The 27,190-nt window shown below is 38.2% G+C and overlaps 1 protein-coding gene across 30 annotated transcripts in view; it reads left to right on the plus strand.

The window, feature by feature from the left end:
* ANK2 (ankyrin 2) overlaps window positions 1-27,190 on the plus strand; it is a 715,648-nt gene that overhangs the window by 673,979 nt on the left and 14,479 nt on the right. For 27 of the 30 annotated variants that reach the window (XM_033215055.1, XM_033215039.1, XM_033215046.1 and 24 more), the window contains 8 exons: window positions 658-783; window positions 3,848-3,970; window positions 6,246-6,278; window positions 8,245-8,266; window positions 19,030-19,104; window positions 21,566-21,697; window positions 23,262-23,405; window positions 25,746-26,031. In XM_033215055.1, the coding sequence (XP_033070946.1) occupies window positions 658-783; window positions 3,848-3,970; window positions 6,246-6,278; window positions 8,245-8,266; window positions 19,030-19,104; window positions 21,566-21,697; window positions 23,262-23,405; window positions 25,746-26,031 (941 nt within the window). Of the gene's footprint in view, window positions 1-657; window positions 784-3,847; window positions 3,971-6,245; window positions 6,279-8,244; window positions 8,267-11,299; window positions 17,498-19,029; window positions 19,105-21,565; window positions 21,698-23,261; window positions 23,406-25,745; window positions 26,032-27,190 lie in introns of all 30 variants that reach the window. The other 3 variants (XM_033215058.1, XM_033215033.1, XM_033215032.1) reach the window with 2 other exon arrangements.

Consider the following 27,190-nt stretch of genomic DNA (forward strand, 5'->3'; position numbering starts at 1 on the left):
TGTTGAAGTCCAGTAACCTGACTCATTATGATGCCAAAAGTTACCCAAGCAGGCCAGGCGTGGTGATTCACGCCTGTAATCCCAGCACTTTGGGAGGCCGAGGTGGGTGGATCACCTGAGGTCACCAGTCCGAGACCAACCTAGCCAACATGGCAAGACCCCATCTCTACCAAAAATACAAGATTAGCCAAGCATGGTGGTAGACGCCTGTAATCCCAGCTACTCGGGAGGCTGAGGCAGGAGAATTGCTTGAACCCGGGAGGCAGAGGTTGCAGTGAGCCAGGATCACACCACTGCACTCCAGCCTGGGCAACAGAGTGAGACTCCATCTCAAAAAAAAAAAAAAAAAAAAAAAAAAATTACCCAAGCCTAAGTTAAATTTAGGATTTAAATGTATTTTGGGTTTGTGGAATAATGGGATACAGTTTTTACAATGAGAACATTATATGCTACCATGCATTAATGATTCCCATTACTAGTAAGAAGAGCGAGCGCTGGACATGCTGTGCCACAGATAGAATGTCAGTTGTCAATTTAAAGATTGTTGTATGTGTATTATAAGAATTTGAAGTTCCAAGTAGTACTACCACTTCTTTGTGTAAACAACAAGTTGTAATTACAGCTACTTTATTGTTATTTCTCTCTGTTTTCACTCAGGTGTTAGAAGGAAAACCCATCTATGTTGATTGTTTCGGCAACTTGGTGCCATTAACTAAAAGTGGCCAGCATCATATATTCAGTTTTTTTGCCTTCAAAGAAAATAGACTTCCTCTATTTGTCAAGGTAATATATATATGGAATTTCGTGATGTCTTTTTTTTCAAGATCAAGGAAGAATTTTACTTCCTTTAGTAACAGAAAATTTTTGCTTTTTAGTCATCTTCAGAGTTTTCTTTTTAACCATATGTGTAATGTTTTACTGCCCTGGGAAACCAATCATTTTTATTTTTGAGGTTCAAAGTCAACCTGAATTTTTATAGACTACATTTAAGGATGAGAACAGGACAAATAATAGCCAACTCATTAATTAGGCACAGTGATCAGTATTTTCCAAATTTGAAGGAAAGTCTATTCTATTAAAACTTTTAAATATTTATGCTTAGATTTAAAAATATATGTGAACTTTACATGTGTGGAGATCAAAAGAGTTCTAAGAGGCAACTTTTTATAATAAAATCTCTCAAAAGATCCAGGTCTCACTTAAGCTAATAAGAAGTTATCTCCGATAGAGCTATAGACTTGATATATTTTCATAAATTCATTCAATAAACAGCATAGAGACATGTATGTGCATCTCTAAACAGAGACAACAAATCCCTAATCCAAGTTAGGGATTTGAAGTGATATACGCAAGTTTCATTTTAGATTCCAATCTCAAAGGGATCACAAATGAATGAATAAGAGATTCAGGAAATAAAAAGGAGGTAATAATTCTACTCTGCTTTATTTTTCAAGCTCATTTTTCTTGTTTCTCACAATTTATTTCGCTAATCTAGTGGTCCTAACGCTCAATCCTATCAGGTATAGGCTGGCTTCTGTCTTTTTTTTTTTTTTTTTTCCAGTCCTACTTCACCTACTCATTTCCAACTGTTCATCAGCAATGACTCTTTATTTTAACCCCTTATTTTCTTTCCAAACATGTGTTTGCAAACCTCTTATTCAGTTTTCCCAAGATCTCTACTGAGTCTCTCTCACTGTGCCATTTCTGGTTCAATTGTTTTGCCTGACTGATGACAGATTCTTGCAGATCACCACATTAAGCAGTAACTGCTTGGGGTAATGGATCCATTTAACATAGACAGCTATATAATTAAGCTAATGTTTGATATCATTGGTGTGCAGAATCATTCTACAAACAACCCAATACAAAATGAGCAAAGTGCTTCAGTAGACATTTATCCAAAGAAGATACACAAATGGTCAATAAGCACATGAAGAGATGTTCAACAGTGTAGGGAAATGCAAATCAAAACTATGAAGAGATACCACTCCATACCCATTAGGATGGCTATTATTAAAACAAGCAAACAGAAGATAAACAAATGTTGGGAAGGATGTAGACAAATTGGGGCCCTAATGCATTGCTGGTGGAAATGCAAAATAGTGCAGTCACTTTGGAAAACACTGCAGGTTTTCCTCAAAAAGTTAAATATAGGCCGGGCGCGGTGGCTCAAGCCTGTAATCCCAGCACTTTGGGAGGCTGAGACGGGCGGATCACGAGGTCAGGAGATCGAGACCATCCTGGCTAATACAGTGAAACCCTGTCTCTACTAAAAAATACAAAAAACTAGCCGGGCGAGGTGGCGGGCGCCTGTAGTCCCAGCTACTCGGGAGGCTGAGGCAGGAGAATGGCGTAAACCCGGGGGGTGGAGCTTGCAGTGAGCTGAGATCTGGCCACTGCACTCCAGCCTGGGCGACAGAGTGAGACTCCATCTCAAAAAAAAATAAATAAATAAATAAAAGTTAAATATAAAATTAGTATATGATTCAGCAATTCACTTCTCAGTGTACACTCACAAGAATATAAAGTAGAGACTCAATTACTTGCACACCAATGTTCTTAGCAGCGTTAGCCATGGTAGCCAAAATGGAAACAACCTGGAAGTCCAAACGTCCACAAACAAAATGTGGTATACACATGTAGTGGAATACTATTCGGCCTTTAAAAGGAAGGAAATTCTAATTTGTGCTACAATATGGTAAATGAAATAAGCTAGACACAAAAGGACACATATTGTATGGTTTAACTTATATGAGGTACCTAGGGTAGTCAAATTCATAAAGAGGGAAAGTATTTTTTTTAAATTTATTTTTTGACCTCTCCTTGAAATGAAATAAAGATAGAAAGTAGAAGAGTAGTTGCTAGGGACAGGAGAAGGAGAGAATGGGGAATTATTGTTTAATAGGTACTAGAATTTCAGTTAGGAAGATTAACAAGTTCCAAAGATGGAAGATAGTGATGATTATACAACAATGTGAATGTACTTAATGCCACCAAACTAGACACCTAAAAATGATTAAAATGATAAGTTTTATGTTACATATATTTATCGCAATTTTTTAAAAAAGGAATGAAATTCTGACACATGATACAATATGAATGAACTTGGAAAACATTATGCTGAGTAAAATAAGGCAGACACAAATACTATATGGCTCCATTTCTACACGTTCCTAGAATAGGCAAACGTATAGAGACAGAAAGTAGAATAGAGGTTATTAGGGGCTGGGCAAGAGGGCAATGGGGAGCTGTTGTTCAATGGGGACAGTTTCTGCATAGGATGAAAAACGTTCTGGATAGAGGTAGTGCTTATACAACTTTGTGAATGTGCTTAATGCCACTGAATTTTCTGCCTCAAAATAGTAAAAATGGCAAATTGTATGTTATGTATATTTTACCATAATTGTTTTAAGAGCTGAGTAAGTTCTGAAGACCTAATGTATAGCACTGAACTACAGTTAATTGTATGTAATATATTATATACTTGAAATTTGCTAAGAGAGATCTCAAGTGTTGTCACCACACAAAGGGGGGGGTGAGGTGGTTGATATGTTAATTAGTTTGATACACTAATCATTTCACAATGTATATATATATCAAATCATCACATTGTACACCTTAAATATATGCAATTTTTGTCTACTGTACTTAAATAAGCCTAAAAAAGAAAGCTGAATGATTTTTAAAAAGGCTTTCCAAATAGTAATAGGAAAAGAGAAAGGAAATCCTTTGAGATCTTGCCTAGCATTAACAAATGAATTTTACTTTCCCTTTTCAAGCATCATCTAGTTAAAGTAAATACTGCACGTCAAATATGGGTGAAGCATGTATGTCTGTCTTGTTCAAGGTACGCGATACGACTCAGGAACCCTGCGGACGACTATCATTTATGAAGGAGCCAAAATCCACAAGAGGCCTGGTGCATCAAGCTATTTGCAACTTAAACATCACTTTGCCGATTTATACAAAGGTATTGTAAAATCTGCTATAGTGCAATTCAGGTAGTGTAGGAATTGATTTTTAAATCTTGTATTAGGTCAGTGCAAAAGTAATGGCAAAAACAGCCATTACTTTTGCACTGACCTAATAAAATAAATACAAACGAAGACTGAATGAAAGCACATATAATAATCACGTTTGATTCTCTGTCAAATTTACAATTTCCACTTAAGAAAAAACGTAGTGCCACCTGATTTCACGTTAAATGTACTTTGATGCAAAAATTCTATTAATACACAATGGGCATGGAAGTAAGAAAATGTGGCTTCAGATTTAACTTTTTGAAGAAATTTTTAAAACTAATTGGCTTTTCTTCATTATGGTTTTCATGTGCTTTCCTGAAACCACACTAGCACATTTGGCCCTATGAAAATATTAGAGTTCATCAGCCTCTGTTTACTACCAATTCACAGGTGGCTTACATATTATTAAATTCAGAGCTGCCCCGTGATATTTTATTTTTTCTAAGTAATTATTAATCTTCTAACTTATCATATTTTAGGAGTATATAAACTGGTGTGTTGGTGCACACCTGTAGTCCCAGCTACTCTGGAGGCTGAGGTGAGAAAATCACTTGAGCCTAGGAGTTCAAGGGCAGATTAGGCAACATAACTTGTGTAAATTGTTGGTTAGAATAAAAAATAGTAGAAATAGTTGATTAGTAAAAAACATATCGCCATGTTATGAGGAGTAGATTTAAAACATTGTTGAAAAGGAAAAATACATTAATTCTGACCCTAAGTCTACCTACAGGAATTATTTTCTTTTCAAACATCTCTCCATCATGTAATTCCTCGAATACTCTGATGAAATCAAAGAAGACAACTAAATCAATTAAATATTGTGGATAATTTGTGTTTCATTCTTTTAAACTTTTTTAAACCAATACTTCTTTTGAATAGGAAGCTCCCACATGGCAATCTATAGGTGGATGCAGAAGTTGTCAGTGTCTATATAACAGGTTGGGCAGGGTGATGAGTGGTGGCTGCTGAGACCTGGAGGGGAAGTAGGGATATATTTAAAATCCTAAATCTTGACATCACAAAACAAAAAATGTCCCATATTTCTTTTTCCGCACCACAATTGTTAAATTTTATATTTGCTTAATGAATTATTCTTTGTAAATAGAGATCAACCATATAGAGAAAAGCTCGTAGCATTAGATTTGACATTGTAAATTTTTATTAAATGAATAAAATATTATTTATATATGTAAATATACATGTTATTCCATGAATTAAAATATAGAAATGGGTATATCAACCCAAATGAGCATAATTTCATTGCATTTTGATGGTGCAGAATGTGTTTTGGGGTTTGTATTGCTGATTAGTAGTGAGTCAGCAGAGGCAGTATGCCAATAAGAACCACAAAGAAATATATACTGCTGCAGGCAAGCCACCTGAGTGTTACAGAAAGATGACTGAGCTTTGGCTGATTTCAGTGAGCTTTCAGTGTGCTCTAAGAGAAAGCATTAACTTTATTATTACATTTTATTTCTAAGTCAAGACATAGCAGACACAGCTATTAATGCTGTGATAGTCCAGTACAATTTTCTAATTTGTAACTCAAAAGAAAAAAAAAATGCCAGACATTGTATATTGAAAATATACCTTAGTATTTAATAGCTCTTGGCTGGGCACCGTGGCTCACACCTGTAATCCCAGCACTTTGGGACACCAAGCCAGAAGGATTGCTTAAGTCCAGGAGTTCAAGACCAGCCTGAGCAACATAGCAAGACCCTGTCTCTATTAAAAAAAAAAAAAAAAGAAAGAAAAGAAAGAATTTAGTAACTCTTTGTTAGAATAACGCTTCTAAATATTGCCTGTGTATTGAAAATTTTTTATCATATATGTAAATATACATGCTTATTTGTAGCTTTTAATATTTTCAACCAATATCTGCAATGATTGGCATATTATCATCACTATTTCTAAAGATAAATGCCATCCCATTCATTTAAGGTCAAACTTTGAGACTGCTGTGGTGACCTAGTGTCTGAAATTAGTATATTTATAATATTGGTTCTTTTGTCTCTTGAATCTATAAACTTTGTATTTAAGCCAATCCTCTTTTCTGCCTGTCTTCTATAAACTGTTAGTAAGAAAAAAAGAGTGTGCTGACTGCATGCTTGCCTGTTGATGCTTGTTAAAAGGGTATTTATTTACTCTTTCCTTTTCTTCTAAATACTCTCTACTCTTCCTTCTCTCTGTTTTCCATCTTGCATGGCATCTTGGGGCGGAAAGGAATCAGAGTCAGATCAAGAACAGGAGGAAGAGGTAATTTTATGACAGTGTCACTTGTTAACGGCTGTGTCATTGCTGTAACCACTAATAAGAGCACATAGTTAACCTGTGTTCTTAGAAGGGGTAGGCGGTTCTTCTTAGTAATTAAAGGGGCACAATTTCGCTTAACCTCTCTAAGCCTCTGTTTTCTCATCTTGTTGAGCAACTTAAGGGAATAGTAAAGTTTCCCTATAAACTGTTGCCATGTCTCTATGCAATACTATATTTCTCCACCAACTACTGAGCGCTAAACCATTATCTCAGGGATTCTTAGTCGGAAGACATCTAGTGGTTGAAACTCTTTTTATACTAAGACATTATTAATGTCTTAATTTTTAATTAATTAATTTTTAATTTACTACATTTAGTAAAATTTACTACATTTTTGATGTACTAAGACACTATTTGCCTTTTAAACTTCTTTATCCTCACAAACTATAGAGAAGTCTTCCAGAGTCTATACTACATGTGATGACATTGCCACTCTGGCAATTAATGGAATGTATGCTTGCATACTCTTAGGTTCTAGCATTTTCTTAGCCTTCATTTGTAATACAGGTATCTGTTTATACATATCACACACCATCAGAAGTTTTTTCAGGCTCCTCAGTAATTTTGGGGAGTGTAAAGGGGCCCTAAGACCAAAGAGTTTGATAAACACTGAGACTAAAAAACTTTAAGAAGCATATAGTTACTCCTTAGACTATAATATAATAATGCAGAACTATGCTAATAATAAGAATTTCTTATAAAGTGGGATCTTTACTAAGTGTTGCACATGCCTCATCAATATTGATCTCTCACAACCACCTATGAGGTGTTTGTTATTAAATATTACATTATAGATGAAGAAAGCAAGTCTTAGAGAGGTTACCTTGAATAAATAGCTATATGAATTAAACCTGCTTCAATATTTAAAGCAAATGTGTGTTTGTCTCCATTATAAAGATCTGAAAATGCCCAAATATTATGATAGAAATGAAAAACATAATGGGAAAACTTAAAATAATGTATTTGTTTCTAAGATAGACAGATGCATATGTTATTAGTTTTATGTAAATGTTTTCAAATATACTAGTTTTCTTTTTAAATGTTATTCCAATGCATTCAAAATAAAAAATATAAAAAATATATAATAAATACAGTTATATCCACCAGCTTAAAATGTAAGACCTTATCATTTCAGAAGATGCCCCTGGATTCACTTTTTTTCTGATACCTTGGCAATGGAGCAGGGTGAGAAGGGTGATTATAGACTCACTGTCCTGCCGTACATAGCCATATACACAACCGACTTAAGACTGAAGTCATTATTTCCCTCAACTGCACAGTCACTCTTTGCTTCACATACTCCGTTTCCTTCCTGTACTCAGTGACCCTACCACCACAGCTGTTAAAAATGATAGGGAAGCCAATTTTGCCCTGTTCACAAATCACTTTTTTCTGTTAGATGATTTTCCTACTGAATACTTTCTGGAACTCTTCAGGGCAATAGATCCAGTTCATATTCTTTTCAGTATCTGGAATGCTGACTTATTATTAATGATAATGAAACTACTTCTGTAGAACATATCACCCTAGCATTGCTGTTTCTCATCCTTTCCTTTTTCTCCACTAAATGGATACTTATTATTTAATACTGACTTCACCCTTTTTCTGACTTATTCCCTAATAAATATGTATCCCAACATCAAAACCAGCCTGGGTCGTATCTTCCCAGGATTAACATGCTAGAAAGGACTTTCTACCTGTAGTGTCTAGAAAACAGAAGTTTTTTTCCAAAGCCAGGATAAGAATCATGGAGACTCTCAGGAAAAACTGTAGCAAATTACTCTGACCTTCCTATAGCTATGGTGTCACCCAACATGTATAATTATGGATAGGAGCTTTTTGTGCACACCAGGGGCTATGAGCCAAGGCAGTATTTGTAACCATTCAATTTATGTATGTTTTCTTTCAGATCGATATGACATCAGAAAAAAGTAAGAATTTAAAGAAAATTGAGTTTGTCTGAAAGCTGGCTACCATAAAAAGAAGCATGAATTAAAATGCAAGCTAGTTGCTATTACTAACCACTATAGTAATTAAATTTTTATATTATCCTTATTAATCATGAATATATTTATAAAAGCAGCTTGGCCAGTTAAATTACAAATATACCTGATTTGCGAGCTAATTAGCAGTAAAATGCAATGATTATTCATCTAAGCATTCACTTTCTTTTGACATCCTTGTTAACCCTGGTATTGCTGTTACGCTTGTTTAGAAACCCACCCTACCGTTTTGTCCATTTGTTAACATAACATTGTCATCTCATTATTTTTTAAGCACTGACATGACAGTATCACTTTTTATGTAATGCAAGAGTGACTTCTGTAGAGAGCTCATTATTTTTGTAGGATACACCTGCAAAAGTGATATTGTCTAATAGTTCTTAGCTGAAGCTAACCCCATCCAATGCCTGCCCCTTCCCCCATCCCACTCTTGCACTTTTTACTGTGGTGAAATGTAACCAACGTCTTTAGAGCTGAGGTCTAACAGACTTCTGTGAAAACTTTCTGGAAAAAAAAATAAATAAATAAACAAAAATGAAGGGCCACAAATGCAAAAAGTAAAACCCCCTGGATAAAGTTACTAATCACAACAACATCTTATTATAGGGCTAATTTTAAATAATGATGCAAATCCCAAACCTGATCTAGTAGAGAGAGAACTGTTTTTCACAGACCTTAAAAGAGCTATCTTAGAACTCATTTCAGGTTTGTAATAGCCAATTAACGTTTTAGTTTGTTGGACTGTGTCTAGTGACTCTCTGGCTTCTTATGTGGAAGCTTCAGTTGAATTTTTACAGATTTCTGCTTTTGTGCCCCAAACGCTTTTTAAAAATCTGATTTTTAAAGTTTATTGAATATCAATAAATTTTATTTCAGAGTTTATTTTGATTTGCTGTATTTCAGAGTATATTCCTAAAATGAGAAAACTTAGAACCATGTTCAATATGCTCATTTGGCCCTATACAGTGATCTGAGGGCTTTTTTTTTAAAAGTCCTAGGACAATGTAATTTACTACCAGGTTATTGAAGTTGCTTTGAATGAGGCTTACCCTCATGTTAAAGCATTATTCAGATCTGGAATATTCACATATTCACATACTGTATCTCCTCAACAAACACAGATTCTCCCAAGAGGAGGCACTTTTGTTTATATGACATATCACATTGCCTTCATTGATTCCTTTTTTTTTTTTTTTTTTTTTTTGAGACGGAGTCTTGCTCTGTCGCCCGGGCTGGAGTGCAGTGGCCGGATCTCAGCTCACTGCAAGCTCCGCCTCCCGGGTTCACGCCATTCTCCTGCCGCAGCCTCCCGAGTAGCTGGGACTACAGACGCCCGCCACCTCGCCCGGCTAGTTTTTTGTATTTTTTAGTAGAGACGGGGTTTCACAGTGTTCGCCAGGATGGTCTCGATCTCCTGACCTCGTGATCTGCCCGTCTCGGCCTCCCAAAGTGCTGGGATTACAGGCTTGAGCCACCGCGCCCGGCCTGATTCCTTTTTTTAAGTGATTTTACTTTATTCTCTCACTTTCTTCTTCAGAACTACTCCATTTGTTTAAATGGCCTCTTACTTTGCTCCCCGATGCAAACTAGTAAGAATTAAAAATTAATTCATCCATATGGCTCAATTGTTAAAAAGAAAAAAAAGAAAAGAAAAGAAAGATAAAAAATATTACCATGTTGCTATAATGCTATGGATTTTCCTGAAGGATTTCTAGGTATTTTGAGTGTTTCAAAAGTTTTAAATACAGACTCATGTTTGCTTTTGTTTTAAAGATAATCATTAGATAATTTTCATCTAGGTATAAACTAATCTCTAAAGAAGGGCTCTGTGGAAGGGACTCTTACCTGAAGTGTTTTTATGAGCACATTTTAGAAGAGTTTACTGAGTTTTCTTCCTTACCTTTAATGGGTATAAGCCCCCACAACCTAAACCTCAAATATACCACCTTCAGCAGCTTATGCATGCTGAAGAGAAATAAGTACACTTTGCCACAGTAACATTTTACGTATCTGTTCTAAATTCCTGCCATCCTCCTGCCCATGCGTTTCAGCAAGGCTGCCTCTCCCAGCAGTTTTACTCCACCTTTGCTTTGCATGGAAATAACTTGGCTTACATAAACTGTGTGTGTGTCCTGTGTGACTGTCTCTGACTTGGGTTGCCATGCATCACATTTTAACTTTGGACTCACTTATAAGTTTAATCACAATTGTTGTTTCTGTTGTTTTTCTTTCCTTTCCTTTATTTCCCTCCTTGGTCTTTCCATTCTGTGTCTAAACAAGGAGGTTGCTCCAAGGAAAGGACCATGCCTCTTAGCACCAGACTGTTTGTTTCATTGTTAGGTGTGAATTTCCCTTAGATGAAATGCCGGTTTGCAGCTGATTCAGATATATTTTATATAGTCTTTGTATATTGGTAGAACTAAACATACTGAATTTCAGATTTTTATATGATTAAAAATGTATATACATCATTAGATGTTTTTCTGAGCTTGCTACTACTGGCTTTCTCCTAGAGGAAATCAACTTTCTGCAATTTCTAATGCTTTTTTTCTTATTTTTTCTCCATGTTTTTTTTTTTTTTCAACATTGATCTGTAACGTCTGAACAATCTTGAGATACCTCTGTGTAATTTCACTGCGTTCTTTGTTTTGATATGTAGTGTTTTTTTTGTGTGTGTATGTCTTGTTTTAGCTTTGTTGTATGTGTGGATGTGCTACAAGTGAGAAAAATTAAGCAAGTTATTTCCTGCTCATTTTTCCTTTTCAGTTGTTTTTTTTTTCCGTTAGCCTTGCTTTGCTCTTGTACCCTGAGGCCTTGTGGATCTACCATTCCCAGCCCATTTTGTTGCCCCTCCCACCACCACCACAGGAAAAGACGCTGTGTCGTTTCAGTCCTGATTACATTTGCCAATATCTTTTTTGATTTCCATTTTACTTTCAATGTTTTTCATTCACATCAAAGATGATGAGACAGAATCTACAGAAACATCTGTCCTGAAAAGTCACCTCGTTAATGAAGTTCCTGTCCTAGCAAGTCCGGACTTGCTCTCTGAAGTTTCTGAGATGAAACAAGATTTGATCAAAATGACCGCCATCTTGACCACAGATGTGTCTGATAAGGCAGGTTCTATTAAAGTGAAGGAGCTGGTGAAGGCTGCTGAGGAAGAGCCAGGAGAGCCTTTTGAAATCGTTGAAAGAGTTAAAGAGGACTTAGAGAAAGTGAATGAAATCCTGAGAAGTGGAACCTGCACAAGAGATGAAGGCAGTGTGCAGAGCTCTCGGTCTGAGAGAGGATTAGTGGAAGAGGAATGGGTTATTGTCAGTGATGAGGAAATAGAAGAGGCTAGGCAAAAAGCACCTTTAGAAATCACTGAATATCCATGTGTAGAAGTTAGAATAGATAAAGAGATAAAAGGAAAAGTAGAGAAAGACTCAGAGCAGCTACAGACAGTTCAAGATAAGGCAGGGAAGAAATGTGAGGCTCTGGCTGTTGGCAAGAGCTCTGAAAAGGAAGGGAAAGACATACCCCCAGGTGAGACACAGAGTACACAGAAACAGCACAAACCAAGCTTGGGAATAAAGAAGCCAGTAAGAAGGAAATTAAAAGAAAAGCAGAAACAAAAAGAGGAAGGTTTACAAGCTAGTGCAGAGAAAGCTGAACTTAAAAAAGGTAGTTCAGAAGAGTCATTAGATGAAGACCCAGGTTTAGCCCCTGAACCTCTTTCCACTGTCAAGGCCACATCTCCTTTGATAGAAGAAACTCCCATTGGTTCCATAAAGGACAAAGTAAAGGCCCTTCAGAAGCGAGTGGAAGATGAACAGAAAGGTCGAAGTAAGTTGCCCATCAGAGTCAAAGGCAAGGAGGATGTGCCAAAAAAGACCACTCACAGGACACATCCAGCTGCATCACCCTCTCTGAAGTCAGAGAGACATGTGCCAGGGTCTCCCTCCTCTAAAACAGAAAGACACTCTGCTCTTTCCTCTTCCGCAAAAACTGAAAGGCACCCTCCAGTATCACCATCAAGTAAAACTGAGAAACACTCACCTGTGTCACCCTCTGCAAAAACGGAAAGACATTCACCTATGTCATCTTCGAGTAAAACTGAGAAACACTCACCTGTATCACCCTCGACAAAAACTGAAAGGCACTCCCCTGTGTCATCTACAAAAACAGAAAGACACCCACCTGTTTCACCTTCAGGCAAAACAGACAAACGTCCACCTGTATCGCCCTCCGGGAGAACAGAGAAACACCCGCCAGTATCGCCTGGGAGAACAGAAAAACGCTTGCCTGTTTCACCGTCCGGAAGAACGGACAAGCACCAACCTGTATCAACAGCTGGGAAAACCGAAAAGCACCTGCCTATGTCACCTTCTGGCAAAACAGAAAAGCAACCGCCTGTATCCCCCACTTCAAAAACAGAGAGGATCGAAGAAACCATGTCTGTTCGGGAGCTGATGAAGGCTTTCCAGTCAGGTCAGGACCCTTCTAAACATAAAACTGGACTCTTTGAGCACAAATCAGCAAAACAAAAGCAGCCACAAGAGAAAGGTAAAGTTCGGATAGAAAAAGAAAAGGGGCCGATACTAACCCAGAGAGAAACTCAGAAAACAGAGAATCAGACAATCAAACGAGGCCAGAGACTCCCGGTAACGGGCACGACGGAATCCAAAAGAGGAGTTCGTGCTTCCTCTATAGGAGTTAAGAAAGAAGATGCAGCTGGAGAAAAGGAGAAAATTCTCAGCCACAAAATACCTGAACCTGTTCAGTCAGCACCTGAAGGAGAAAGCCACAGAGAGAGCGAAGTCCCCAAAGAAAAGATGGCTGATGAGCAGGGAGACATGGATCTCCAGATCAGCCCAGATAGGAAAACCTCCACTGACTTCTCTGAGGTCATTAAGCAAGAGTTGGAAGACAATGACAAATACCAACAATTCCGCCTGAGTGAGGAGACAGAAAAGGTACAGCTTCATTTAGACCAAGTACTCACTAGTCCTTTCAACACGACATTTCCACTCGACTACATGAAAGATGAGTTCCTTCCAGCTCTGTCTTTACAAAGCAGTGCTTTAGATGGCAGTTCTGAAAGCCTAAAGAATGAGGGGGTAGCTGGCTCTCCGTGCGGCAGTCTGATGGAGGGGACCCCTCAGATTAGTTCAGAAGAAAGCTATAAGCATGAGGGCCTAGCAGAGACCCCCGAGACAAGCCCAGAAAGCCTTTCTTTCTCACCAAAGAAAAGTGAGGAGCAAGTTGGGGAAACAAAGGAAAGCACCAAGATAGAAACCACCACAGAAATTCATTCAGAAAAAGAGCATCCCACAACCAAAGACATTACTGGTGGTTCTGAAGAGCGAGGTGCCACAGTCACTGAGGTCTCGGAGACCTCTACTGAGGGTTTTCAGAAAGAGACCACTCTAGGCTCTCCCAAAGACACAAGCCCTAAAAGAAAAGATGATTGCACAGGCAGCTGTAGTGTAGCATTAGCTAAAGAGACACCCACAGGACTGACTGAGGAGGCAGCCTGTGATGAAGGTCAACGTACCTTTGGTAGTTCAGCCCACAAGACACAAGCTGATAGTGAGGCTCAGGAATCAACAGCCGCCTCAGATGAGACAAAGGCCTCGCCGCTGCCTGAGGCTTCTGTAAGGACAGATACAGGAACTGAATCAAAGCCTCAGGGAGTCATTAGAAGTCCCCAAGGGTTAGAACTTGCACTCCCTAGCCGAGATAGCGAAGTCCTCAGTGCTGTGGCTGATGACTCATTAGCAGTGAGCCACAAAGACTCTCTGGAAGCCAGCCCTGTGCTAGAAGATAACTCTTCACACAAAACCCCTGATTCTCTGGAGCCAAGTCCTCTGAAAGAATCCCCTTGCCGTGACTCTCTGGAAAGCAGCCCTGTTGAACCAAAGATGAAGGCTGGAATTTTTCCAAGTCACTTTCCTCTTCCTGCAGCTGTTGCCAAAACAGAACTCTTGATGGAAGTAGCCTCTGTGCGGTCCCGGCTACTCCGAGACCCTGACGGCAGTGCTGAGGATGACAGTCTTGAGCAGACATCGCTCATGGAGAGCTCAGGGAAGAGTCCCCTTTCTCCCGACACCCCCAGCTCTGAAGAAGTCAGCTATGAGGTTACACCCAAAACCTCAGATGTAAGTACACCAAAACCAGCTGTGATTCATGAATGTGCAGAGGAGGATGATTCAGAAAATGGGGAGAAAAAGAGGTTCACACCTGAAGAGGAGATGTTTAAAATGGTAACCAAAATAAAAATGTTCGATGAACTTGAACAAGAAGCAAAGCAGAAAAGGGACTACAAAAAAGAACCCAAACAAGAAGAATCCTCTTCATCCTGTGAGCCAGATGCAGACTGTTCAGTAGATGTGGATGAACCGAAACATACGGGCAGTGGGGAGGATGAAAGTGGTGTCCCTGGGTTAGTAACTTCAGAGAGCAGGAAGGTGTCTTCCTCCTCAGAAAGTGAACCTGAGCTGACACAGCTAAAAAAAGGTGCTGACTCAGGCCTCTTACCAGAACCAGTGATTCGAGTACAACCTCCTTCACCACTTCCATCAAGCATGGACTCCAATTCCAGTCCAGAAGAAGTACAATTCCAGCCTATCGTTTCCAAACAATATACTTTCAAGATGAATGAAGAGACTCAGGAAGAGCCAGGTAAATCAGAAGAAGAAAAAGATTCTGAATCCCATTTAGCTGAAGACAGTCATGCTGTTTCCACTGAAGCTGCAGATAATTCTTTTGATAAGCTAAACAGAGACACTGATCAGCCAGAAATCTGTGGTGGCCATGGATGTGAGGCCATGAGTCCTAGCAGCTCAGCTGCTCCTGTCTCTTCAGGTCTGCAGAGTCCAACTGATGATGATATTGATGAACAGCCAGTAATCTATAAAGAATCGTTAGCTCTCCAAGGCAGTCATGAAAAAGACACAGAGGGAGAAGAGCTTGATGTTTCTAGAGCAGAATCTCCACAAGCAGATTGCCCCAGTGAAAGCTTTTCACCTTCGTCCTCTTTGCCTCATTGTTTGGTATCTGAAGGAAAAGAGTTAGATGAAGACGTATCCACCACATCTTCTATTCAAAAAACAGAAATCACAAAAACTGATGAAACATTTGAGAACTTACCAAAGGACTGCCCCACTCAAGACTCATCCATTACTACTCAAACAGATAGATTTTCCATGGATGTTCCTGTGTCCGACCTAGCTGAGACGGATGAAATCTATGATCGCCAAATAACTAGCCCTTATGAAAATGTCCCTTCCCAATCTTTTTTCTCTAGTGAAGAAAGCAAAACCCAAACAGATGCAAATCACACCACAAGTTTTCACTCTTCTGAAGTGTATTCTGTTACCATCACATCCCCTGTTGAAGATGTTGTGGTGGCAAGCTCCTCTAGTGGAACTGTTTTAAGCAAAGAATCTAATTTTGAGGGCCAAGACATAAAAGTGGAATCCCAACAAGAAAGTACCTTGTGGGAAATGCAATCAGACAGTGCCTCTTCATCTTTCGAGCCTACTATGTCAGCTACAACAGCAGTTGTTGGTGAACAAATAAGCAAAGTCATTATCACAAAAACTGATGTTGATTCTGATTCTTGGAGTGAAATTCGGGAAGACGATGAAGCCTTTGAGGCTCGTGTGAAAGAGGAAGAACAAAAGATATTTGGTTTGATGGTAGACAGACAATCACAGGGTACCACCCCTGACACCACTCCTGCTAGAACCCCAACTGAAGAGGGAACCCCAACAAGTGAGCAAAACCCATTTCTGTTTCAGGAAGGAAAATTGTTTGAAATGACCCGAAGTGGTGCCATTGATATGACCAAAAGGTCCTATGCAGATGAAAGTTTTCACTTTTTCCAAATTGGTCAAGAATCCAGGGAAGAGACTCTCTCTGAAGATGTGAAAGAAGGGGCTACTGAGGCTGAGCCCCTACCGCTGGAGACATCAACTGAATCACTAGCACTTTCAGAATCAAAAGAAACAGTGGATGATGAGGCAGACTTACTTCCAGATGACCTGAGTGAGGAAGTAGAGGAAATACCTGCTTCGGATGCTCAATTTAACCCTCAAATGGGGATTTCAGCCTCCCCTGAAACACTGACAAAAGAGGCTGTTAGTGTAGGGACCAAGGACCTCCCCACCATGCAAACGGGTGATATATCTCCTCTGTCTGGTGTAAAGCAGATATCCTGCCCCGACTCTTCTGAACCAGTTGCACAAGTCCAGTTAGATTTTTCCACAGTCACCAGGTCTGTTTATTCAGATAGGGGTGGTGATTCTCCCGATTCTTCCCCAGAAGAACAGAAATCAGTAATCGAAATTCCTACTGCACCCATGGAGAATGTGCCTTCTACTGAAAGCAAATCTGAAATTCCTGTAAGGACTATGCCCACTTCCACCACAGCACCTCCATCTGCAGAGTATCAGAGTTCCCTTTCTGAAGATTTGCTATCCAGTGTAGATGAGGAAAATAAGGAGGATGAAGCAAAACCAAAGTCCAAACTCCCTGTCAAAGTACCCCTCCAAAGAGTTGAACAGCAGCTCTCAGATCTAGACACCTCTGTCCAGGAGACAGTGGCTCCTCAGGGACAGGACATGACAAGCATCGCACCAGATACTAGAAGCAAATCTGAATCTGATGCTAGTTCTTTGGACTCAAAGACCAAATGCCCAGTAAAAACCAGAAGTTACACTGAGACAGAAACAGAGAGCAGAGAGAGGGCAGAGGAACTTGAGTTAGAATCAGAAGAAGGGGCCACAAGACCAAAGATACTTACATCCCGATTGCCAGTTAAGAGCAGAAGCACCACATCTTCCTGCAGGGGGGGCACAAGCCCCACAAAAGAAAGTAAAGAGCATTTCTTTGACCTTTACAGAAATTCCATAGAATTCTTTGAGGAGATTAGTGATGAGGCTTCCAAGTTAGTGGATAGGCTGACACAGTCAGAGAGAGAGCAGGAACTAGTTTCAGACGATGAAAGTAGTAGTGCCCTGGAAGTATCAGTAATTGAAAATCTGCCACCTGTTGAGACCGAGCACTCAGTTCCTGAGGACATCTTTGACACAAGGCCCATTTGGGATGAGTCTATTGAGACTCTGATTGAACGCATCCCTGATGAAAATGGCCATGACCATGCTGAAGGTATTTGCCAGCCACTGGGATTCCCTGTGCTACGCATGTCATAAAATTGATATAGTTTTTTTGTATGTTTGTTTTATTTGATGATTTGTGTCTCATTTTCTTTAAGCTTTCTGTAGTGGCTAATGTGTTTGTGTAAGCCCTTTGTGTTTTGTGCTTTCTTTGTATACTCTTGTCTAAGAAAACAATCTCAAGATTGAGTAATGAGAATGCTTATGGAAAACATAAACATAAAAACCAGGCAACAGTGATCTTGCCTTTCTTTAGCCTCTGCACGTAATAAGGCCATGTGAGCTTTGAGTTTTGTTGTTCTGAAGTCCCAAGCTTAGACTCAAATTAAGCACTTTTGCACATGAATATATTGTATTTTGTTTCATAGTATGAAGACTCATTGCTTTTCTTCTTACCTTTGCATACTTTAAAATAATTTTTACTTACAATTTTGTAATCATTAGGAAGCCATTTGCTTGAGAAGATTTCACATAACATGAAATTCTAATTGTTGTGGATCTGTTTTTGATTCAGAAAGGTTGGATTTCAGATACCATTGGTAAATACTTTAAGCAAACAAACCTAAGGTAAAAATATGCTTTTCATTTATGTGGTAGATGAATGGAGAATGTACTCTAATTAGATGCAGCAGACAACAAAAACTCAAACTTTGCACAGTTTAAGTTGACTGTGAGGGGATGATGGCTCTTTGACTTATGAAAAAGGAAACCATAGATGGCTTTGAAAAGTAGCCTGTGTTCTTCCAATATCTCTACAATGAAGACTGTCATTCTTAAATTGAGGTTATACAAAATTTCCTATACCGTGGTCTAAAATGCTGCCCATCAATCAGTGGGAGTTAAACATGAATGGGAAAATTATAGTTTATAGGGGTGAGTAGTATATAAGCTTAATAGCAAGAAGGCAGAAACTTTGCCCCAAAGACATATATGCATACAGATACAATATACACATATAAATGCATATGCTTTTATCCCTATTTCTCCAAGGTCACCAGGACCAAATGCTGTTTTTGGTCACACTAATCAGGATGGCCTGATCAACTCATGATCAACATCTCTTGTGAATCCCTGCTGTGTTTCCTTTCAGAAATGACCTAGAAAAGATCTATCCCTCCACAAGCAATAATAGGAGATCCTAGCCAATTGCTTCAGTTCTGCATCCCATTTATGATTTCTCTGGTGTTTCATGAACAAGATGGTGGTCTTCTTGGTGGGCAGTATTCGCTCCAATAATTTAAAAGAAAAGTCATAAGATTAGTAGAAATCAGCAACTTATATAATTATGTCTAGTAACTAGTCTTGATTAAAGAGATATGGAAGCAGATGGTTTTCATGATTCATATTAGATCTATTCCCCATTCCACCCCAGAAATCAGACATGCAATATGATCTGAAATGTAGTATCTAGTTTGTGCTTTCAAATATTTGGAGAAGTGACTTCCTTTCTTTGAATGAATCAGTACTGTGGTTCCTCTCCTGTCATAGACAATCTTTGGCCATTCTGTTTTTGACCTTCTCCAGATCCACAGGATGAGCAGGAACGGATCGAGGAAAGGCTGGCTTATATTGCTGATCACCTTGGCTTCAGCTGGACAGGTAAAAAGAATGTGACCCAGGTTTTCAACAAAACCTAACATAGATGCATCAGTCAAGTGTCATTCACAGCATAAAAGGTACCCCCCGCTTTCTTGAGAAAGAATATATGAAAAGAAGAATAAACTAAGTACTAGAAAACCTGGGCTCTGCATCAGCTAATGGTATATATGGCCCAGGGCAGGCCTTTTATCATTTCTGAGATTTAGAATAATATAACTTTCCATTAGAAGATTTAGAGAATATACCCACCTTCAGGAACCTCCTTTGGCAGTTGTGAATATCTAAATTTGGGGGAGATTATTATATTTCAAGATAATTTTTAGATGTAATTTTTATCATATTTAATGTGAGATTTAACCAAGGCCCCTTCTTTTATATACCTTATGTCAAAAATCTTCATAGTAGACAACACTAAAATTTGCTTTAAGTGTTAAAACACACATGAATGAGATATTTCACTAACATTTTTGAGAGATGAGAGTGTTTATGTGTAGAATTTTTATGTTAATAATTTATTAAGAAAAAGTTAATTCTAAAATCAATATACTTTATTTACACATTATGATTTGTAGGTTTTAAAAACTATACATTTTCATCTACCTGTGACTTAACCTATTAAAACAAGATTGTCAGTCTGGCTTTTTTGTTTTAGTCTTTTTTTTTCTTTTTAATATCACTTGTGACTACTTCAAAGAGATAAACATTGTAAAATAATATTCTTCTCCTTTCCATTTCTTAGGTTTGGTGATGAATAGGAGCCCATAATACTCATAAAGATAACTGATAATTTAGAGTACATGACTGAAAACAGAAGTGGCCACTTTCTCACTTTTAATAATCTTAAAGTAATTCTTACATACTGATCAGACTTAACTAATTTGGGGATTTAGGGGAGAAAATGATACCAAACTATCCCTGACTGCCTTACTAGATAACATTCAGAATTATTTATTTTGCTCTTTAAATATCTTTGTATCCATACCTACATAGTAAATGCAGTATGTATATATTTGGTAAAAATTCACATCCTACCACCATATAGAATGACGTAAAATGAAAAGTAAATATGACTCTCACACCTACATCTGTCTTCTAGCCGTGTGCCTCAGAAATAACTGCTAATACCTTCTCATGCTTTTAGAAAAAGTATACAGTGCCTATATTTATGCCTATTATTTAAAAGTAAGAAAAGTTTTACTGAATAATATTCCTCATAAATAGTGTTAACATATACATATGTATTTCATTCTTTTAAGTGGGTAGGTATTTAATTCCACTATATGGAGGTTCCATAATTTTATCAATGGCCTTTATTGATGGGCTTTAGGTGGTTTCCTGGTGATGGCAGTAAATATTCTTGTGCTTTGGTATATATTTGTGAGTATATCTATAGGGCATATTATAAGTAGAATTGCTGGGAAAAAGATACATATATTTTTAATTTTGAAAGATATTGTCAAATTGCTTTCAAAAGAAGTCACCCCATTTACACACCCACACACACATACACACACCCCATAATGTATAAGCATCCATATGTAATTTTTTGTTTGTTTGTTAGTTTGTTTTGTTTTGTTTTATTTTATTGAGACAGGATCGTGCTCTGTTGCCTAGGCCAGAGTGTAGTGGCACAATCATAGCTCACTGTAACGTCAAACTCGCAGGCTCAAGTGATCCTCCTGGCCCAGCCTCCTGAATAGCTAGAACCTCAGGCAAACACTACCATACCCAGCTAATTTTTTAAAATTATTTTTTGTAGAAATGGGGTCTCACTATGTTGCCCAGGCTAGTCTTGAGCTTCTGGCCTCAAGCAGTCCCTACCACCTCAGTCTCCTAAAGTTCTAGGATTACAGGCATGAGCTACTGGGCCCACCCAACCTATATGGAATGTTAATAGTAGAATTCAAAGGAAAACCTTGTGTCTTCTTCCCTGGATCAGTGAATGCTTCCTCGACCTCTTATTCACCTGACATGAAGTCAAAGACAGGCATTTATCCAACCACCATAATATAGCCACAGCTAGTATTTATCAAAGTATCCAGAAACAGGATTTATAATACTCAAAACATCACCTATGTTAATTAAAGGGAGAAATGTTTTCTTTCTCTTGTTATCAGTCATTTATTTTCCATTATTTTGCTTAAAAGCATAAGCAAGTATTAATGATCTCGTTTTCATTTTGGAATCAAATGGGCCTGAATTATGCATATCTTATCATCACTGCCTCATACTTATTTTCACTATGCAGTGATCAATTCTATACCCAGTTTTAGGGAAAAAAATCCACAATTAGTACTAGAAGAACAAAGGCACATAAGAGTCACTTCTAATATGTAGAAATGAAAGAACCCAAATACTCACCACAATATAAAGAACACATCATTTACAAAATTACAAAACAAGGTATAGAGACTGAAACCTTGAAGTTAATGTGTTTACAAAGGAGTATTTTATCTTCTAGAATTAGCAAGAGAACTGGATTTCACTGAGGAGCAAATTCATCAAATTCGAATTGAAAATCCCAACTCTCTTCAAGACCAGAGTCATGCACTGTTGAAGTACTGGCTAGAGAGGGATGGGAAACACGCTACAGGTAAGTGGGGAACTATACGTGTGTTGGGCTAAAGTTAGACATGTCTTACTCAACAACCGCATCTTGCAAATTCAGTAAAACAGTAAAGAAGCAAATGCCATGAATCCACAGTACAGCAGGTCCTTGAGTAATATCATTTTGTTCAATGTCATTTCCTTATAACGTTGATGAGAAAAAAGAATTAATTCCCAGCAAGGCCTCTGTCTGTGTATAGTTTATGTATCCTCCCCATGTCCGTGTGGCTTTTTCCCCAGTACTCCAGTTTCCTCCCACATCTCAAAGATGTGTATATCAGTTTCACTGGTGTTTCTACATTATCCCAGTCTGAGTGAGTGTGGGTGTGTGTGAGTGCCCCCTGCAATGGGATGGCATCATCTCCCAGGTTGCTTCCCATGCAGAGTGCTCTGAGCTGCTGGGTTAAGTTCCAGCCACTTGAGACCCTGAACTGAGTAAGGGGGTTGGGAAAAGAATGAATGAATACAAATTATTGTCAGATAAAAATGTGTACAGTGTATGATAATTATACATATGCATGAAATAAATGATGCCTTAGGAAAGTACTCAGTGAGCCCACCATATGTGTTATTGTTTGTTTACGAATGGCATGGTGGGGGGAGGTGCTCCTTACAATTTTCACTTTGCGAAGATTTATTCCTTGATTGAATCTCACCACCACTATGACTGCCATCACTCACTGGTTTCTCAAAAATTAATAATTATCTTACTTATGTTTATTAGTCTTTCTTAAATGTATGTGTAACTCACTTTCACTTCAGTGTTTAATATTAAAAGTATTTGGGGTTTTATTTTGAAGTTTGGCCATGTTTTTGTGACCAGAACATTGTTTTCTAAGAATCTGTCAATGATGTTGAGTGAGAACTTAGTGAACTACTATAAGCAAATGAACAAGCTACTGTCACTTCTAAAGCATGCATGTTGCATAAAAACTCTTGCACAATATGTGTATGAACAGCATTAAATAACAGCCCTCACTTCTAACAGTAATGTTATTCAAACCGCAATATTTTTTAAATATTGATAAGTGGACACAATTGCTTTATTTAGCATTGTTTCACTGGTAGTGCATTACTTTCTGTTTCTGCTTCCTTTACTCATAAATAACATCCAGTCTATGTTTATCATTCCTTTTCTTTACATTCTTCTGAGTAGGATTGTCAGATTTTGCAAATAAAAACAGAAGTGCGCCCAGTTAAATTTAAGTTTTAAGTGGTCAGCAAATACATTTTTAGCATAAGCATGTCCCATGTGATATTTGGGGCATATTTATACTAAAGAAGTATTTGTTTTTTATCTGAAATTCAGGTATGGCGGGTGTCCTGTATGTTAGCTGACAATTCTACTTTTAGGACTTGTGCCCATGCTGTGCCACTTTTTAAAATATGCATATCTCTTTTGTCTGTTGGCTTATTTTTACAAAGACTTTTAATTAGGCTTTGATTTTTTTTTCTGTACAGATATCAAAAATTGAGTGAGGTAGTTAAATGAAAGAGATTTCTAAGAGTACCTCTCAGAAGTAATAAATGCTCTTTCTCTAATGTGTCAGATACGAACCTCATTGAATGTCTCACCAAGATCAACCGAATGGATATTGTTCATCTCATGGAGACCAACATAGAACCTCTCCAGGAGCGCATCAGTCATAGTTATGCAGAAATTGAACAGACCATTACACTGGATCATAGTGAAGGTCAAACTGTGTGTGTGTGTCTATGTGTGTGTGTGTGTATGTATTGTGTCTGTGTGTGGTTAATTGAGGCACTGGACCTACTGTCTTGTTTTTTTTTTTTTTTTCAGAAGGTAGACCATGGCCTATGGTGATCATATGTTCTTTTCCTTGCTACCCTGAAGCTTTCCTCCCTGTTTTACACACCCTCCCACCTCCACTTCATGCTCATTCTTTGTTATTTCACAGATAACAAAATGATCCATTGAATTCCCTTTCCTCAGTTCCATGGTGGCACTTCTTACACTTGTATTTTTTTATGCTACCTTAGCCACGCATTTCTAGGCTCACAACTAGGACTATATCACTACCAGTGACTGTACATTTCCTCTTTTACTTCTGCACCCTTGGGTGACCCTCGGGGACCTCCAGCCATTGGCCCTACCACATTTTCAGTATTAAAGTTTCCCTAACCTGTTCTCATTTGTTTGTGGTCTCTAACACTGTTTTTTTTTTTCTCTCTCTCTCTTATCTCTATTTTACATGATGTCTTCTTCCTTCAAACCTCCAACACTGTCTCTTTTCTTTATTTATACCCAGCTGATGACCAGGCTTCCTATTTCTTAGAAAATATAGGAATAATCAGAAGCAAATGTCTATATTTTTCCACCACAAATCTACCAACACAAGTGCATCTCAATACATGTACTTACTCTACCTTCCATCCTATTAAAATGGATAAAACTTCCTCCCTTTGCTAAAGCTATCATCTCTTGTTTTGTACTAGATTTCATCTCCTTTTACCCAATCAGAGACTCCATTCCTGCAAGTATCCATTTTGGCTTCCTACCACTAGACCATACCCAACATCATTAAACCATGCTTTAATAGATCCCATCTTTAAAAACAAAACAAAGCAAATAACTCCTTTTACCCTATATGTCCCCCCTGTATTACTGCTGTTACTCTATCCATTTCATAGGAAACCTCTTAAAGGAATAGTTTGAATTTCTTGTCTCTGCTTCCTCTCTTTCCATTCCTTCTAGAACTCTCTGTAATTCACTCTAATCAATCTTGTAAAATTCACCTATTGTTTCCTCATTGTCAAGTCTAGCAGGCAGTTCTTATTCTTCAACTTACTTTGCCACTGAGTAACATTTGACATGAATAGTGAAGCCTTTCTTCTTAAAACATTTTCTTTACTTAAATTTCATGACATTCTTGCTTCTTTTTCTTCTTTTTTTTTTTTCTACTTTACTGGCTGTTTCTCCTCACTCTTTTTTTTCTGTGGCAGTTTACTTCTCATGGATATGAATGATGATGTATCTTAGTGTTGGGCAAGAGCCTCACAGCTTGTCCTCATCTCCCACCTCTCTCCTTATCACACTGGTCCTGCACGCCTGGCCTCCTTGCCATTCCTCTGCATTCTCCTGTTTCAGGGCTCTGGTATTTTCTGCTTCCTCCACCCTAGCATGTTCTTTCCTCAGATCAACATATACCTTTTTCTCTCACTTTATTTAGGTCACTGCTCAAATGTCACCTCCTAAGCAGAGCCTTTCCTGACAAGTCTATTTAAAATACTAGCCCCATTTATCCTCTACCTTTATCCTGGTTTGCTTTTCTCCCAATATTTATCATAAATATATATCTGCAGAAATGCAAGTTCAGTGAGGACAGAAGCTTTTTCTATGTTGTTCACTGCTATGTATCCAGCATCTAAGCAGCACATACTACGTAGTTGATGCTCAATATATATCTGTTGAATAAGTGAGTCAATAGATGAATGCCAGTCACTCCTCTGCTAAACATCTTTCAATGACGCCTCATTTCCCTGGATATAATGAAATTCCTTAGCCTGTCATAAAAGACTCTACGTAAAAAGAGTACTATCCTCATAGGCTAGAGTGAGGATTAATCAAGTTAATACTTGCAGCACACTTGGAACGGTGCCTAACACAGAATAAATTTTCAGTATGTATTAGCTATTATTTGTTATGATGATTATTAACTGTACTCTTCTTACTCTTCAGATTCTGTGCTTTGACTATCTCAGTTCATTCCCACTTACCATTAGGTCTCCTTGGCATGTAGCACACTCTGCATTTTCTTTCCAAATTCTAACCCCATGTTAGGTGCTCCCACACTCATTGACTGGCACCTATGACCCAGTTGCTCTGCATTGGAATTGACTCTTACTTGCATGGACTCTTCTACATGATCAGTATCTTGAAGGTGGACGCAGTGTCTTCTTCATCTTTGTAATCCATCAGCCCATCTCAGAATATAGCACATAGTAGTTACTTAATAAATATCCATTCAGTGTAGGTAAGCTTCAACTAAATACTTAAATCATTCTCCCTTTAGGGTTCTCGGTACTTCAAGAGGAGTTATGCACTGCACAGCACAAGCAGAAAGAGGAACAAGCTGTTTCTAAAGAAAGCGAGACCTGCGATCACCCTCCTATTGTCTCAGAGGAAGACATTTCTGTTGGTTATTCCACTTTTCAGGATGGCATCCCCAAAACTGAGGGGGACAGCTCAGCAACAGCACTGTTTCCCCAAACTCACAAGGAGGAAGTTCAACAGGATTTCTCAGGGAAAATGCAAGACCTGCCTGAAGAGTCATCTCTGGAATATCAGCAGGAATATTTGTGAGTTTCCAAAGAAGGCCTGTCAAATGTAATACCAAAGAAACAGGCTAATGTGGATGCCAGGCATATATAAGCATAACTAGTTTTTAAATAATTTTAAAATGACCCTACCAGTCACAAGTGCCAGAGCTAAAGGAAAAACAAAAGCATTATCATGTAAGAGACATAATTGTGACACTGTTTGGGGCACAGACCTACAAGAACCAACTTCCAGAGCTGTAACTTTGAACAAGTCCTTAAGTGCTTTGAATCTCCATTTCCACATCTGTAAATTATAGTAATACTTGACTCATCTTACAGGGTCAAAAGTGTGTTTATGAATGCTTCATCTAAACTATAAAATTCCCTGTAGATGACATGGCCATGACTTGTAATATTGCTGCACCTCATTTGCTCTATAACACTTCAAATATGGAGCTCATCATGCCATTGCTGGTTAGGAGTGTGATCAATGATGATGTAGCTACCACAGCCAATGGTGCATTTCAACCAATGCACCATGAAGTGCATATGAGGGGACTAGCCATAAAAATATAAATGCAATGCAAACTAGCCACATAGAATAAAAGACTATTAAAATGAGTTGGAATAGAGTTGGGGTGGGAATAAAGATAAGTCTTATGAAGAGCTTCTGGCTGAAGGAAGCTGCAGAGCCTAATTCAGCTCAGAATTTAAATTCCGGCCTTTATGGAAGCCAAGGAGAAAGAGTTGTGTAATTGACATTGATTTTCCAGAAAAAGAAAACAAATTGTGAGAAAGGCCAACATATCCCTAAACCTGAAGTCTGAGAATAGGGTGTCATGAGATTGTATCAAAGCATTTCACTTGTCATTTGGTGAGTTTTGTGGTCACTGACCTGAGAAGAGGCTGAAATGGATAATGAAATTATCTCTTCTTCTACTGAGCCACCCTTGCCCCATCAACCTGTAGGTTTTAAGGGTGAGCATAAAGAAAATATAAGTAAGAAGGAGAAGGACTAAGGAAAAGATGGGAAGAAGAGGAGAGGATAACAGAGAGACATTTTAGGCATTTAATATCTGTGGAGTGATAGATTGCACTAAATACCAAAAGAAGGCACAGAAAAGGCAAATAATCTTATTTAGCAGTTGAGGTTATCAAAGTTATATTGGAGTAACTCCAGACTATCAATGAAAAAAGT

Source organism: Trachypithecus francoisi, unplaced genomic scaffold (genome assembly GCF_009764315.1).
Source record: "Trachypithecus francoisi isolate TF-2019V2 unplaced genomic scaffold, Tfra_2.0 Lachesis_group1, whole genome shotgun sequence".
In the NCBI taxonomy this organism is placed as follows: Eukaryota; Metazoa; Chordata; class Mammalia; order Primates; family Cercopithecidae; genus Trachypithecus; species Trachypithecus francoisi.